The sequence below is a fragment of the Oncorhynchus gorbuscha genome, linkage group LG05 (assembly GCF_021184085.1).
Source record: "Oncorhynchus gorbuscha isolate QuinsamMale2020 ecotype Even-year linkage group LG05, OgorEven_v1.0, whole genome shotgun sequence".
NCBI classification, from domain to species: domain Eukaryota; kingdom Metazoa; phylum Chordata; class Actinopteri; order Salmoniformes; family Salmonidae; genus Oncorhynchus; species Oncorhynchus gorbuscha.
In genome coordinates this window covers 23,915,017-23,928,635 of record NC_060177.1, presented here as the reverse complement: position 1 = coordinate 23,928,635, position 13,619 = coordinate 23,915,017, and the positions used below count along the sequence as shown (strand labels likewise).

Below are 13,619 nucleotides of genomic sequence, written 5' to 3'. Positions count from 1 at the left end.
TTATGGACCGTTCACCTTGGCATAAGGAAGCCAGGGCCCTAGAAGCCTCCCTACCAAAAACTGAACGGTCAAAAACCCGAATCATCTCCTCTTTAAAGTTCTGGTAATTGTTAGAACAATCAGCCCTTGCCTCCCAGATAGCTGTGCCCCACTCTCGAGCCCGGCCAGTAAGGAGTGAAATGACGTAAGCAACCCGAGCTCTCTCTCTAGAGTATGTGTTGGGTTGGAGAGAGAACACAATCTCACACTGCGTGAGAAAGGAGCGGCACTCAGTGGGCTGCCCGGAGTAGCAAGGTGGGTTATTAACCCTAGGTTCTGGAGGCTCGGCAGGCCAGGAAGTAACAGGTGGCACGAGACGTAGACTCTGGAACTGTCCAGAGAGGTTGGAAACCTGAGCGGCCAGGTTCTCCACGGCATGGCGAGCAGCAGACAATTCCTGCTCGTGTCTGCCGAGCATGGCTCCTTGGATCTCGACGGCAGTGTAACGAGCGTCTGAAGTCGCTGGGTCCATTCCTTGGTCGGTTCCTTCTGTCATGCTGGTGAAAGAGGACCCAAAAGCGACTTGGCGAAAACAGAGTCTTTAATCCAGTAAAGTAAATACAATCAAAAAACACAACTTTCACTCGAAATGACGAGGACAAACTGGAGACTCGATCTTGAACAGCAGGTGAACAGCAGGTTGCCTCGGGAAGGCACTTGAACCAAACAGACTCAGACACCTGCTCACCACGCAGCATCTGAGGAAAACACGACACGACAGGGCGATACACAAACACAGCACGGTGAATTCTAGACAAGGAACCGACAGGGCAGAAACGAATAACAAGGAGAGAAATAGGGACTCTAATCAGGGAAAAGGATCGGGAACAGGTGTGGGAAGGCTAAATGATGATTAGGGGAATAGGAACAGCTGGGAGCAGGAACGGAACGATAGAGAGAAGAGAGAGCGAGAGAGTGAGAGAGGGAGGGGGAGAGAGAGGGATAGAAAGAGGGAAAGAACCTAATAAGACCAGCAGAGGGAAACGAATAGAATGGGGAGCACAGGGACAAGACATGATAATAAATGACAAAACATGACATCTCCTTCCTGAGCGGTATGACAGCTGCGTGGTCCCATGGTATTTATACTTGCGTACTATTGTTTGTACAGATGAACGTGGTACCTTCAGGCATTTGGAAATTGCTCCCAAGGATGAACCAGACTTGTGGGGTCTACAATTTTCCAAAGTGTTTAAAAGGCACTGTCAACTTGGTGTATGTAAACTGCTGACCCACTGGAATTGTGATACAGTGAATTATAAGTGAAATAATCTGTCTGTAAGCAATTGTTGGAAAAATTACTTGTGTCATGCACAAAGTAGATATCCTAACCGACTTGCCAAAATTATAGTTCTGTTAACAAGAAATGTGTGGAGTGGTTGAAAAATGAGTTTTAATGACTCCAACCTAAGTGTATGCAAACTTCCGACTTCAACTGTAACTTGTTAGCAGGTCTACATTGGTAATAAAATAATTTTAAACAAATACTTTTCTAAAATGGTCTGAATAGGACAATGGCATCCTCAAGTGTGGAGAAAAGGCTGAGACTTCCTCAAGCTAAAGCATGTCACAAATAAACAATATATTTTTGGTTAGTGAATAACATTTTTTAAATGTACAATAATTCCAACTCTTTCGAACCCATTCTGTCATTACTGGCATGTGTCTCTAAAGGGAGTCATTTCTAAGATGTCTAACTCTTATCACAGTTACAGCAGTAGTAATTTGGGAACATACTGTGAGACAGAGCACAGATGTACGCGCCTCAAGGCAGTATGGGTAGAGTGCACACAGTTCTTATGTTGTTCTCTCAGACTAATAAATGAACCATTATCATGTCAAATTAAGGCCATTACATCACCTGCAGCTCCACTCGACAGGCTGAGACATTGGGTGATGGGGGTGAAGTTGTGGATTGCTGGTTTCCCAATGGTTCGGTGCAGTCAGAGAAGGACTTATGTCAGACTTCACTTAATTTGTTCTGGATCAGTTCTATTTAGTGTGGGATTTCCCTAATGGCCCCATTGCCAGTGCTTGACTCGGGCCCCAGCTCACAAGAACTGTACTGGCACCTCAAATGTTCTACAGCTTGAGTTCTGACACCTTAAATATTGGCTTAAAGTTCCAGCACCTAAATACAAACAGTACCGGGACCCAAAAATAGTAACGACACCTATTTCAGACCAAGTCAAGCACCGCCCATTGCCAACCAGGCAGCGTAAGGTAGTCGTTATCCAATCTTTTCAAAATGTTATGTTGCAAACATGGATTAAAACTATGGGTTTTGTGTGGGTGTTTGTCTGGATGAGGTTCGCAGACTGGATTTATTGGTTATAAAATGCACAAAATACAGAAGGATCTGGTGGAAAAGCAAAAGAGTGATAAATTCTAAACTTAGATATAGCCTAATAATGGGGGGATGACTAGGACTGGGAAAGAAGAGCCCTAAAATGGGAAGTGGTCGTTTAGGAGGAAGACGGTGGAAGTGAATGCCGGGGTTGAATCGAGCAGTGCGTTGAGCAAAGTTGGTGAAGATGAATGGACAACAGTAGTGTCAAAGAATGAAACAAAAAGGAAATGATCTAAAGTTGGAAAGGAGTGAAGGATGCATACATGGGAGACCCATTTGAGGTGTCGAAGATGGTGAAACATACTCTGGGAAAAGTGGAATCTATCAAAGTGACCAGAAGTGCTATTATTCTGATTAATTAGGTTTCTGTAGAACAGAGGAAGGTTGCAGTATGCCTCAAAAGAATCAATACAACAGAAGTATCATGCTTTGAACTTCAGAGCAGAGCTCCCCGAGTCATTTCAGGGGTGACGATGGATGTTAACATTAAACACATGAAGAGAATTCCTGGTGTAGTTGGTGTCCGGCGCCTTACCCGCTGGGTGAATGAAGAAAAATAAGAAAGTCTGTCGTCCTGTTTTATTTATTAATAAAGAGCATCTACCTACGAATGTGAAACCTAGTTATGTAAGATTCGCTGTAATTGCTTTCTTCACCAAACCATTGCATTGTAAAAAATTACAAAGAAATTGGCCATGTTTCAAGTTTGTGCAGACGGATGGATGGAGTATACGGAAGAACGGTGTGTAGAAGGACAACGGTGTTACAATTGTGGTGGGGATCATGATCCCAAGTTCCTGGAGTGCCCTGTAAGGGTGAAAGAGATTGAGGTGGCAAAAGTTAGAGCAGTCAATCGAATCTCCTATGCGGAGGCAATTAAAAGAGTTGACAAAACAAGTGAAGCTAATGAAGATATGGTAGCGGATGCACCACAGCTTGTCGTAAATGTTTGCTGCCATTCAAAAGATACCCTGTTTGTTATAAGGTGGAGTTGGTGGCATCATCGCCACAGTTCTAAACCTTATGGCTCAAGTGTCAAAGAAGTCAAAGAAACTTGTGGCTGCAGCAGAAATGTTTTTGAGACTTCAGGTGTTTACATCAGAAGACTTGAAGGGGTACTGGCGCCGGGAGACGGCCCGCCCTCCCAGTTCACCTGGAGCCTGTGTAGGGATCAGATCTGTTTTTATTTTGAACAGAAAAGATTCTGGCCCAGTGAGACTGAGATTTCTAAAGAGAATGTTTCCTTGCCTTCTGGAAGGTCCATATGTGGTGTCAGGTTGGGTGGAAAAAAGGTTGGAGACTGTTGTTGGTGAAAGTAACTCGAAATGGACTCGTGATGATTTTTTACATTTCTACCACCCAGAGGAAACGGGTGCTTCTCCCAAGCACCTAGGGACAAGTACTGGGACTTTTTTTGCTCCCCGGAGCAGGGCGCTGTTGAAAGGAGTGATAACTGGGTATAAGGAGCGTTAATGGGTATAAGGTAAGTTGGTATTGCAATTTTTCTACGAAGTGTAATGAATTCACACTCCAGAATAGTAGGTGGAAACACAGAGCAAGATAAGAGGGATAGATGAATAGGGAGGCTTTGACTCCAGTACAGTAGGTGGCGGTGTATGCACATCGCGGTTTCGATCCGCCAATACACATTTAAATAAGAAGAAGAACAACATTTAGCGCATTCAAGCAGTTAACTCATTATGTGTCAGTGTATGCGGCCAAGTTGATGCGCTTGGTAATAGGTTTAAAATTGGTGGAGGAGATGAAACATTCAGAGTGATGATCAGCTCTGATTCGGCTGCAGTGTTGAGTAGTGTTGAGTAATGTGAAGATGGGCAGGTCAGATAGGGGAGACTTGTTTTTGGAGATGATGGTGCTGTTAATGGGAGTGGTAGTAAGCTTTTTCTGGGTTCCCACCCATGTGCATGTGGAGGGTAATAAGAAGGCTGATGTGTTGGCTAAGAGTGCTGTTAGGCGAGAGGGTATATATTGAGGTCCCTCTGGGCCGCAGGGAATTCAAGTCCTTGATCCGAGCAAAAGGGTTTGATTTTTGGCAAAGGAAGTGGGATGCTAGTAGTCAAGGGAGCCAATTTTCTCACATGCAATGATCAGTAAAGGAAGAGGTGGGGAGTATGGGATGTAGGTGAGAGGAAGTTGTGTGGAGTAGACTATGGTTTGGGCACACAGGTTTGAATGCCACATTGTGATAGGGAGACATGAAACAGGTCAGTGTGATGACTGTTTAGTGGAGGAAACGGTGGAGTATGTGTTGATATTTTGGGAATTATATAGCGTAGATAAGGAGAGATTGTGTAAAAGGGTTAGAGAGGCTGGACAGGGTTGGGGTTTTGGTGGTGCAGTGGGGGGAGGGAAGTGGTGTTTTAAGGCTCTATTTCACTTTCTTAGAGGAACAGGACTAAGGACATAATTTTATGTAGTTTGGCTTTGCCTGGCCTCACACTCCAGTACAGTAGGTGGCGGTGTATTCACCTTAAGTCAGATGCGATCCACCAACCCAATCCCAAATAATCTTAAATCAATTAAAGGTAACCTATAGTGGACTTGTGATATTTGTTTGTGTTACTTATGACCAGAGGGAGAAGGCGCTTTGTGTCATGCAACGTGGGTAAAGATCTGTTTCTTGCAGAGAAGTATTTAGGTAAAAAAAGATTTAACTTCAGAAGAGTTACAGGTTGTGTTGAGCGGTGGTGTCCCATCTTCTCGGGCTGTTGCCCTAGGGTAGGATCAGAGAGGGTTAAAGTGGTGGAATAAGGTGATGGGTTTTAATGAGTATAGGGTTAGTTGATAGGGTAATAATATATATATATATATATATTTTATATATTTTTTTCTGATTCCCATTTAGTATTTTAAGTGTAATGGATCTATAGTTCAGTTGGGGGCGGTAATGCAACATATTGGATGCCAACCGCCATTAAACCTCACCGAAGAAGTCTATTTTTTTCGGGGGGCGCACATCTGTCTCATTAAAAAAAAATGTCTGCTGAGAAGCTAGCTGTGCTGAGAGAAAGAGGATGTTAGCTGGCCTAGCATTAGCTAGGTATGAACCTTTTAAGTTAGCATTATGACCGGCGGGAAGATTTGAGTTACAAACAAAAATTAACGACCGTAAGCGTTGTAAACGTGTGTCTATTATGGAAGTGTTTGTACAGTAAACAAGCAAGGTATAGTAGATGTAATGTTATTCATTAGGATATGTTCCTTAACGCTAGAGAAACTAGCTTAGTTAGCTAACGAAATGAGTTTAGCCCTAAAAGTCGACCCCGTAGTTTCTTGCTTAGCAACACAGACGTAGCAGCTGCACCTGCAAGGAGAGGGGGACAGATGCTGTTAGCAACTCACATAATCATGTCATAGCCCGTGTGATGTGTGGCCATTTAAACAACTAGTTAAGTTATGTATGCCTTAAATATGTATTATAGCCAGCAATAAAATGTAAATGCATGATTTCGCTTACTTGTTTCGCCTTTAGGCACATTGTATGAAATGCCTAACGTTTGGCTAGCTTTATTTACTAGGAGGTTAGCTAGCTAGTCAGAGGTGTAGTAAGCTGTCCTGCCTGCTTGCTGTGAGTGCGTTCCTAAATTCGCTCTGTGTCTATCTACTCCGATTTCAGACCACTCTCGTCTGAGTATGCAAGAGCGCAGTATAACTTTATGAAGTTACGAACACTCAACACCCGTTCAATGTGGCCGGAATCAGTAAACGTCTGCAAAAAAACGCGATTAACTTGTTGCCAGCACCCCATTTAGTCACCAAAGCTCTGAATTACATGAAAACAGCCTAACCTGCTCTGCTAGGGTGAGTAATGGTCAGAGTGAGGTGTTCTCTCATTTGTGTCTGGAAGTAGCTAGCCAACGTTAGCCAGTTCGCTTGGGTGATTGACTGCGGTTGTGAGGTCAAAACGCTCAGATCAACCCTACTCTTCTTTGGCCGGAGCGTCCAGTGTGCGCTCTGAATGCTCCAAGAATGAAACGCTCTGAATTTACAAACGCCCAGAGCACACTCTGTCACTCCAGGTTGAATTTACAAACCCACCCTGTTGATTCAGATGCAGAAAATGATTAATGTACACTGCCAAATGTCCATTTAACATAAGGCAAAGCCTACTATTCCATTGTAGTTAAATCACGATAGCAACAATGTAGCTGGACTTGAAGAATGATTGCGGGCATGGTTATGTGTTTAGAAAGGTTTATTCAGTTAGGCCTATTTTATTAGTGTGTTCAGACTCCGAGACCATAACCTGGTAGAACTCGTTATGGTACCAGCCATTAGTCTAGTGTACATATAAATCAGTAATCAACCACTGCCCATGCATATATAGAGTGACGGCAGTAGCTACACAGACCTGGGACTAGGCATTAATGCATATAAACTAAAATTTCAACAAATATGAGTGTAAATAAAATACAGTTTCCTGATATAATCTACATTATGCAGGGCATGCATTGTATAGCGTTGTGGACATCATCAAATCACATCGGTTGTTTTTTTTTGCTGCAGGGCGTCTGGTGGAGAGGATGAGTTGGGGCCGGGGAGCGAGGAGGAAAGCTGGCAGGCAGCAGCCCACTGACGTGGAAGCCTTTGACCCGGAAGTAGTTGCAGAGGTCAGAGAACTCTTCAATAAAGTCAGGACATACGTCAAACCGACCAATGGGGAGTGGTGTATCCCTGACCCCAGAGAAGCACTGAGACACCCGGCCCAGGACCACGTCCTCCTGCAGACCCTGAAGACGTCACTAAATGAGGTGAAGAACCAACTTAGCGATAAGGATCTGGATGTCTGGCACCAGCATACCAATTCCACCAACCGTGCTGGGAAGGTTATTGGTACTGTGCGAGCCGCCTCCAATGCCGAAATCTGCACTCAGGCCTGGTGCAAGTTCTATGAGATCCTGGGCACCTTCAACCTTCTGCCAGAGGAGGCGTTGCAGAGCGGGGAGCTGAACACTGTTCACCTGTGTGAGGCTCCAGGGGCCTTCATCTCCGCTCTGAACCACTATCTCAAAACCAGCAAGCACACGTGCTACTGTGACTGGAGTTGGGCAGCCAACACACTCAACCCCTATCACGAGGCCAATGGAGGGGGCACCACCATCACAGACGACCGCCTCATCGTCAACACTCTGCCCTGGTGGTTCTTTGGCTCGGACAACACAGGAGACATCATGAGCCAGAAGCACCTGTTGGAGCTGCAGACCTTTGTGGGTAACATGCGCAGGATTGACGTGGTGACGGCGGACGGGAGCTTTGACTGTCAGGGGAACCCTGATGAGCAGGAGGCCCTGGTGTCATCGCTGCACTACTGCGAGGCTGCGGCAGCACTCCTCCTCCTGAGCCCAGGCGGCTCGTTTGTACTGAAGATGTTCACTCTGTACGAGCACTCCTCCGTCTGCCTGCTCTACCTGTTAAACTGCTGCTTCCGCTCCGTCAGCGTCTTCAAACCGGCAACCAGCAAAGCAGGGAACTCTGAGGTGTATGTCGTCTGTCTTCACTACGATGGTAAGAATGCTGTGAGGCCCCTGCTGTCCAAGCTGATCCGTCACTTCGGGCCGGACCTGGCTGCCCGTGAGGCCCTATTCCCCAGCCAGCTCCTCCCACAGTCGTTCCTGGCGCAACATGAGCAGGCGTGCTCCTACTTCCATGACCTACAGACAGGGACGATTTGGGAAAACCTGAGAATGTTTGAGGGCCTGAATGAGAAGCAGAGGCAACGACTGGAAAACATCAGGGACTGCACTGCTCAAGAGTATCTGCAGCGCTTCCAGGTAAGAGTGGCAAATATGAAAAGTTAAAGTAGATAGCGAAGCCTATAGCTCAATAAAAGTTTGCTGATGCCCTTTTGACCATTAGTTAGACATTATGAAGTGCTAGGATAATAATTATCTACAATTTAAGAATAATGTTTGATGAGTATAATATGAGATATTCAGTGACCGATGGAAACCTCCTGAATTTATTTTTGGTTGATCTGTCATTTATTATCAGTGACTTGTTTAATACAAAGTTCTGCATAAAAATGTTCAAGCCAGGCTTGAGCTGTTCTTCCTATTCCTGTGTGTAGGTGAGTTCTCTGCCACGGGCCCGCTGGTTGTCTCGTAACACAGTGGCCCCAGCGTGTTGCAGCGTAACGGGTCGGAGGCCCCTGGGCCAGAAGAATCAGATGGGCTCCTTTAACCAGCGGAGGGAGCTGCAGGCCCTGGGCTGGAAGGAGCGTGTAGGGAAGGGCCGCTACGCTGCCTGTGTGGAAGGCCACGGCCCCGACGGCACTGGGGCAGGCTGTGTGCTGGCAGGGCCGCTGGCAGAATGCCATATGGACACCTGGTTTGTGATAGTGGGGGCAGCCCTCACTGTAGTCAGGAACTCACCATTCTGTGATGGGGGTCTGTTGAAACACCTCAATGAAGCCTTGGAGCAGGCTGCCCTAGGCTCAGGCATGGACAGGTCAGCTGCCTGGACTCTGGTCCCTCCCTGTAGCTCCTGCCCAATGGTTGGTACCACCTCCATCCTCTCAGAGGTGGCAGCCCAATGTGACATCACTCCCTGCAATGGCAAGGGAAACAGAAAGTGCCTTGTCTTTGGCAGAGCATCGTGTTGGGGGGATTGTGAGGAGCAGGCTGTGGGGTTGGTGCTGGAGTTCTGTTCGGAGCCCTCGTTACCACCTACGGCCCGCACCACTCTGCATGACGGGGAGCCACAGTATCAGAGAGACCTGCTGGACTGTGTCTTGCTCTCCCTGCACCGCATGGGACCCGGCGACGCCCTCCTCTTGCCCATTCTCTCCGCCTTTACCCGCGTAACCGCGGCAACCGTCCTTTGCCTCCACCTGTCCTTCCGCTCTGTCACCTTCAGGTGTCCTTCTCCTCCAGGTGCTGCAGGGGCGGTGCTAGTATGTGTGGGGTTCTGTCCAGAGGCTGCTGCTCGACTCCTTCCCCACCTCGGTGACCTGCAGGAGCGTATGGGCTGCCTGGCCAGTGGGGAGGAGGAGGCTGACATTCTGCCTCCTGTTGGCCAGAGACAGGTACTGCAGTTTGTTCCCATGGAGGAGCTGCTCAAAGGAGAGCTGATAGAGTTCCTGTGGACCATGAACTCAGCCATCGCCCGTCAACTGCTGCACCTGCTCATGCAGGCTTAGCTGGGGTCAACAGAGGGTCTCTGTGTGTCTCAGGTGGATTGTACCATAGCCTGGCCCGAAAACAAGCACTGACTAGATCATTTATCTAGCCCCTACCCCATCAGTGTTGACAGATGTAAAGGAATTGGATGGGTGGAAGCTCCCCCTTAACTTAATCCCATCTGGTCCCTTCAGATCTGTATCACAGAAGTGGGATGGGGTTGTTTTTGGACCTTGCAACTTTCAATATTTAGTAAGGGCACATTTGGTCCCTGTTTTGATGAAAAAAAGAGCCAAGCAATGCTGTGAAGTAGATCTATTTGATATAATTTGATTGATACTGTGGTGATCAGACATTAAAGACCGAACTGACTTATTTTTTTTTATGATTGTAAATATCAACAGTTAATCTGTTTCAATTAGGACAACATTTGGTCACATTTCCCTGGGTCTCTGATCTAATGTATTTTTAGGACAGCACAACAACTCATGTACTGCTAATTCAAGTTATTTAAAGTAAAAAATACTTTTCATATTAGTTTCACTATTAAAATAAAAATATTATCATGCAGTTTGTTAGGAGTTAAAAGGCCTTTTTGTGTAATTTTTCTGACACTGTCTAACCAGAAGTGACTAAATACAGTAGATTGTGTGACTGTGTTTTTACCTGGGGACTGCTGTGAAGGCTAGCCGTGCATGCACTGTTTCACTCTGCAGGGGTTTGAAGAAAATGTAGTCTTGCCTCTACGGCATCTATATTTAGACCCCATTTACACCTGGTGTTAAACTGCAAATGAATACCTGATTATGTAGGATCTGATAATATCCACAGCTGGCCTTGAAATGTCTCATATCAGTCTAACCTGCATTTTTATGTTTTCTTTGGAATGATGCATCCAGTAGAACAGCTCGTCTATGTGGTCAGATACTTTATTGAAAAAAATGGTTGGACCGAAATGTTGTGCTTTGGGTTTTGGGAACATGCTGTGCAAGCCAATGTGTCCACGAAATGTTTTATATATACTTTTGTATTGGTTTTGTTTGCCTTTGAAAAAACTTTTTTATATTTATGTGCTATTGAATTTTTTTTGTTTTTTTGGTGCAGGTTGTATTCCTTTAATAAAAAAAATATTGACTTCACTGAATTCTTACCTCGTTTTGCCTTTTAGTCTTCTTTAGTGAACAGAAACAGAGGAGAGCTTATTTATTTTCAAGATATTCACAACAAAGAGTCTGGAACACAGCCATTTGTGAAAACCAAGAAAAGTCTTCATTAGCAGAAGCTGTCAGGACAATCCTGGTGTCTACTTCAGCAGGAGCCTCCACTTCAGGAAGAGGGTTTAAGGTTTACCAAAGCGAGTGAGAACCCCCAGGGGTGCCCTGTAATATTCACAAGCTGCTGAAATCAGGGTAAATAAAGATACTGAGAGATGATTCTTCTTTCTCTTTGTAATGCTCTAAATTTGTTTTTATAAAACCATCCAAAAGATCAGGGATGTAATCACCTAATTAACACCAGAGAGAAAGGCCAAAGGTGAAGTGAATGGAGTGGAAAGGCTGTCCTCCTATAATAATAAAAATAATAATGAATAATTATGGGGTGAGCGTGTTGCATTGAAGATGTAGGGGCTTGTGTGGGAAATTACACTGCAAATCCCACCCGACATCCCAGTGATGTCCACCATGCCCCACGTCTGCCGCCCAGGTTATACTTGTGTGTTGATGTTAGCTATTGTGTGAAAGGGGGTATTTACTTTCTATGGGATGTCTCCAACCCTGGCTATAATAACAGACTGACATTGACATGTCATAGTGACAGTGTCAGGGTGTTTGGGTTTTTGCAATGAAACGTGTCAGAGTGTGTTTCTGTTTGGAAATGATGGATTGGTGAAGTTCTGCATTTTGGGAATGTTGGAGTGTGGGGATGACAGCTCTTTTCTGTGGCTGGTATCTCCTGAGACAAACTATCACACTGAGACACATTGGGATGCAGAGGCTTGATATAAACACCAAAGAGAAGCACAGTGAAAAGCTGTTTTCTGTTGCAGAAACACAACAACAGGACAGAGAGCCGGTCACCCTCCTTGTTCCTACACTTTCTCAGTTAAGAGATCGAATAGATTCTAAGGAAACAGGTAGAACAAGTGAGAGAGAGAAGAGTGAAGAGACATAGGGAGGGAGCGAAGACAGGAAAGAGAGAGGGAGTACAGAGACAGAGGAAAATGAAGGATGATGAAAGTAGGGGAGATGAAGGGAGAGAGAGAGTTTGAAGAAAGGGAGGCGCGTGGAGAGGTTTGTGAGACAGTTGTTCTCCCCAGATGCTTGTTACAGGCAGAGCCTTCTGAAAGAGAACTGTGAGAGCAGCTGTGAGAGGAGCTGGGACACTGTACTGTTCGCTCCACAATAAACATGCCAATAGGAATAAATATAGAATAGAATAAAAAATAATAGAAATCATCAATGGCAAAGACTGGTAAGCAGGTCAGGCCACAAACAGCAGTAATTAAAAAGCCAATGCTCAAGGGAGGCTTTAGTCCTTAATGAGGTGCCTTACGGTATGTGATTAACCAAGAGGAGCTTGTTTGGTAAATGAGAAGTAGGTTCCCCTGTCATGTCATTGATTATCGAAGGAGTCTTGTCCAGCCTCATAAAGTTGTGATGGTAATAAACATAAAGGTGGTGATTGGAAGAGGGGGGGTCTCCAGCCAAATCAAAGACTGAACAATCAGATGAGAAGGGGAAGGGGTGTGAGGATATGGAGGGGTCACAAATCTCTTGATGTTTTCCATCAATTAAACAACTACAACAAATTAACCACTTACAATTAGTCTGGATTGGAATATCCATCTTTGTCGTTACTTGAAAATATTTAATTCTGCCCCCCAGTTGAACGGCTGGTTTTCTGGACTGAGTATGTACATCATGCTAGACTGTCTATGTAGTGCTGACTCCAGATGATCTATGCCTTTGTCTCTTTAAAGTGTTCTTCATCAATGCTGTCCTTCTTCATGTATTTACATTCTGTCTTTCATTTGCCGTATGGAACAAATGAGGCCGGTGTGTGTTTGTGTTTCCTAAAGATTTGAATTAAGCTTTTACTGATTTAATTAACATTCCTCCCCTAATCTGTGCTGGTGTGACGAGTTGTCTGTGTGTGTGTGTGTGTGTGTGTGTGTGTGTGTGTGTGTGTGTGTGTGTGTGTGTGTGTGTGTGTGTGTGTGTGCGTGCGTGCGTGCGTGCGTGCGTGCGTGCGTGCGTGCGTGTGTGTGTGTGCGTTTGTGAGACACACAGAGAGAGAGAGTGTGAGTGAGAGTGAGAGAGAGAGAGAGAGAGAGAGAGAGAGAGTGTGTGCAACTGTGTGTGTATATGTGTGACTGTGTATGTGCATGCAAGCATGCTGGTACACAGAGCAGTCCCATAACACACACAGTGCCTTAGGTGAACTTCTGTCCTGGTTGTATTTGGGAACAGAGCCAAATATTTGGGGAATGAAATTCAAACACTCTTAACAACCCAGTGGAGCCTGCATAGTCTGACACTCTAATAGTCTACTGCAATCATCCCTCTTAAGCTTTCACCCATCAACATAATGGAGATGCTTCAGTGTTTGTGTATATGATTAGATGAGAAATGGTACTGGTGGGACTGGTCTGAGGTCAATCTATTTATGATTTCTGTGCTGTGAGCTGGAGAAACTGACACAAACACCCCTCTCAGTTTTATTGCAGTCTCTCTCCTTCTCACATGACAATTTACTGTCATAACTCAGTGTCAGTGTGTGATAAATGGATGAATGTGCAGCTTTGATAATGTTTCTGTAAATTCCAATTCTTCCTTTCCCCAACCTGTGTTGTGTGTGTTCATTGTGTTGTTGTATGGCTGGATTGCATTTCCATTTCTCTTTGTAAGTGGCGGCCTTACACTCCCCTTGCAGTAAGGGGAGTGATGATTGTATAGGCCCCAGCCCAGCTCAGAGTGAGGGTGTGTGGGTCGGGGCCACTATGTCGCTTTTCTCTTCCTGTCACTGTAAAGTGTAAACTAATGCCATGAAGCCTCTCTCATGCATTACAGTATGGCCATTAGTGCGCTCAT

The 13,619-nt window shown here is 45.3% G+C and overlaps 1 protein-coding gene across 4 annotated transcripts; it reads left to right on the top strand.

Moving 5' to 3' along the window:
- The first annotated feature begins 5,335 nt into the window (after positions 1-5,335).
- On the top strand, positions 5,336-10,667 carry cmtr2 (cap methyltransferase 2). 4 transcript variants are annotated; one of them, XM_046349283.1, is made up of 4 exons: positions 5,373-5,574; positions 6,027-6,211; positions 6,917-8,181; positions 8,478-10,667. In XM_046349283.1, exons 3-4 carry the CDS (start codon positions 6,934-6,936, stop codon positions 9,546-9,548), a joined length of 2,319 nt encoding a protein of 772 aa, XP_046205239.1. In that variant the 5' UTR covers positions 5,373-5,574; positions 6,027-6,211; positions 6,917-6,933; the 3' UTR covers positions 9,549-10,667. The 4 variants fall into 4 exon arrangements, with proteins under 4 accessions (XP_046205240.1, XP_046205239.1, XP_046205238.1 ...); XM_046349284.1 differs by lacking the exon at positions 6,027-6,211 and having other exon boundaries at positions 5,336-5,450; XM_046349282.1 differs by lacking the exon at positions 6,027-6,211.
- The last annotated feature ends 2,952 nt before the right edge of the window (positions 10,668-13,619 follow it).

What these genes read in the sequence shown, in the direction of transcription:
- cmtr2 (XM_046349284.1), top strand. Translation starts at nt 6,934, where the DNA reads ATGAGTTGGGGCCGGGGAGCGAGGAGGAAAGCTGGCAGGCAGCAGCCC. An exon ending in AGTATCTGCAGCGCTTCCAG is followed by an intron (nt 8,182 to 8,477) that starts GTAAGAGTGGCA and finishes TCCTGTGTGTAG; the next exon opens with GTGAGTTCTCTGCCACGGGC.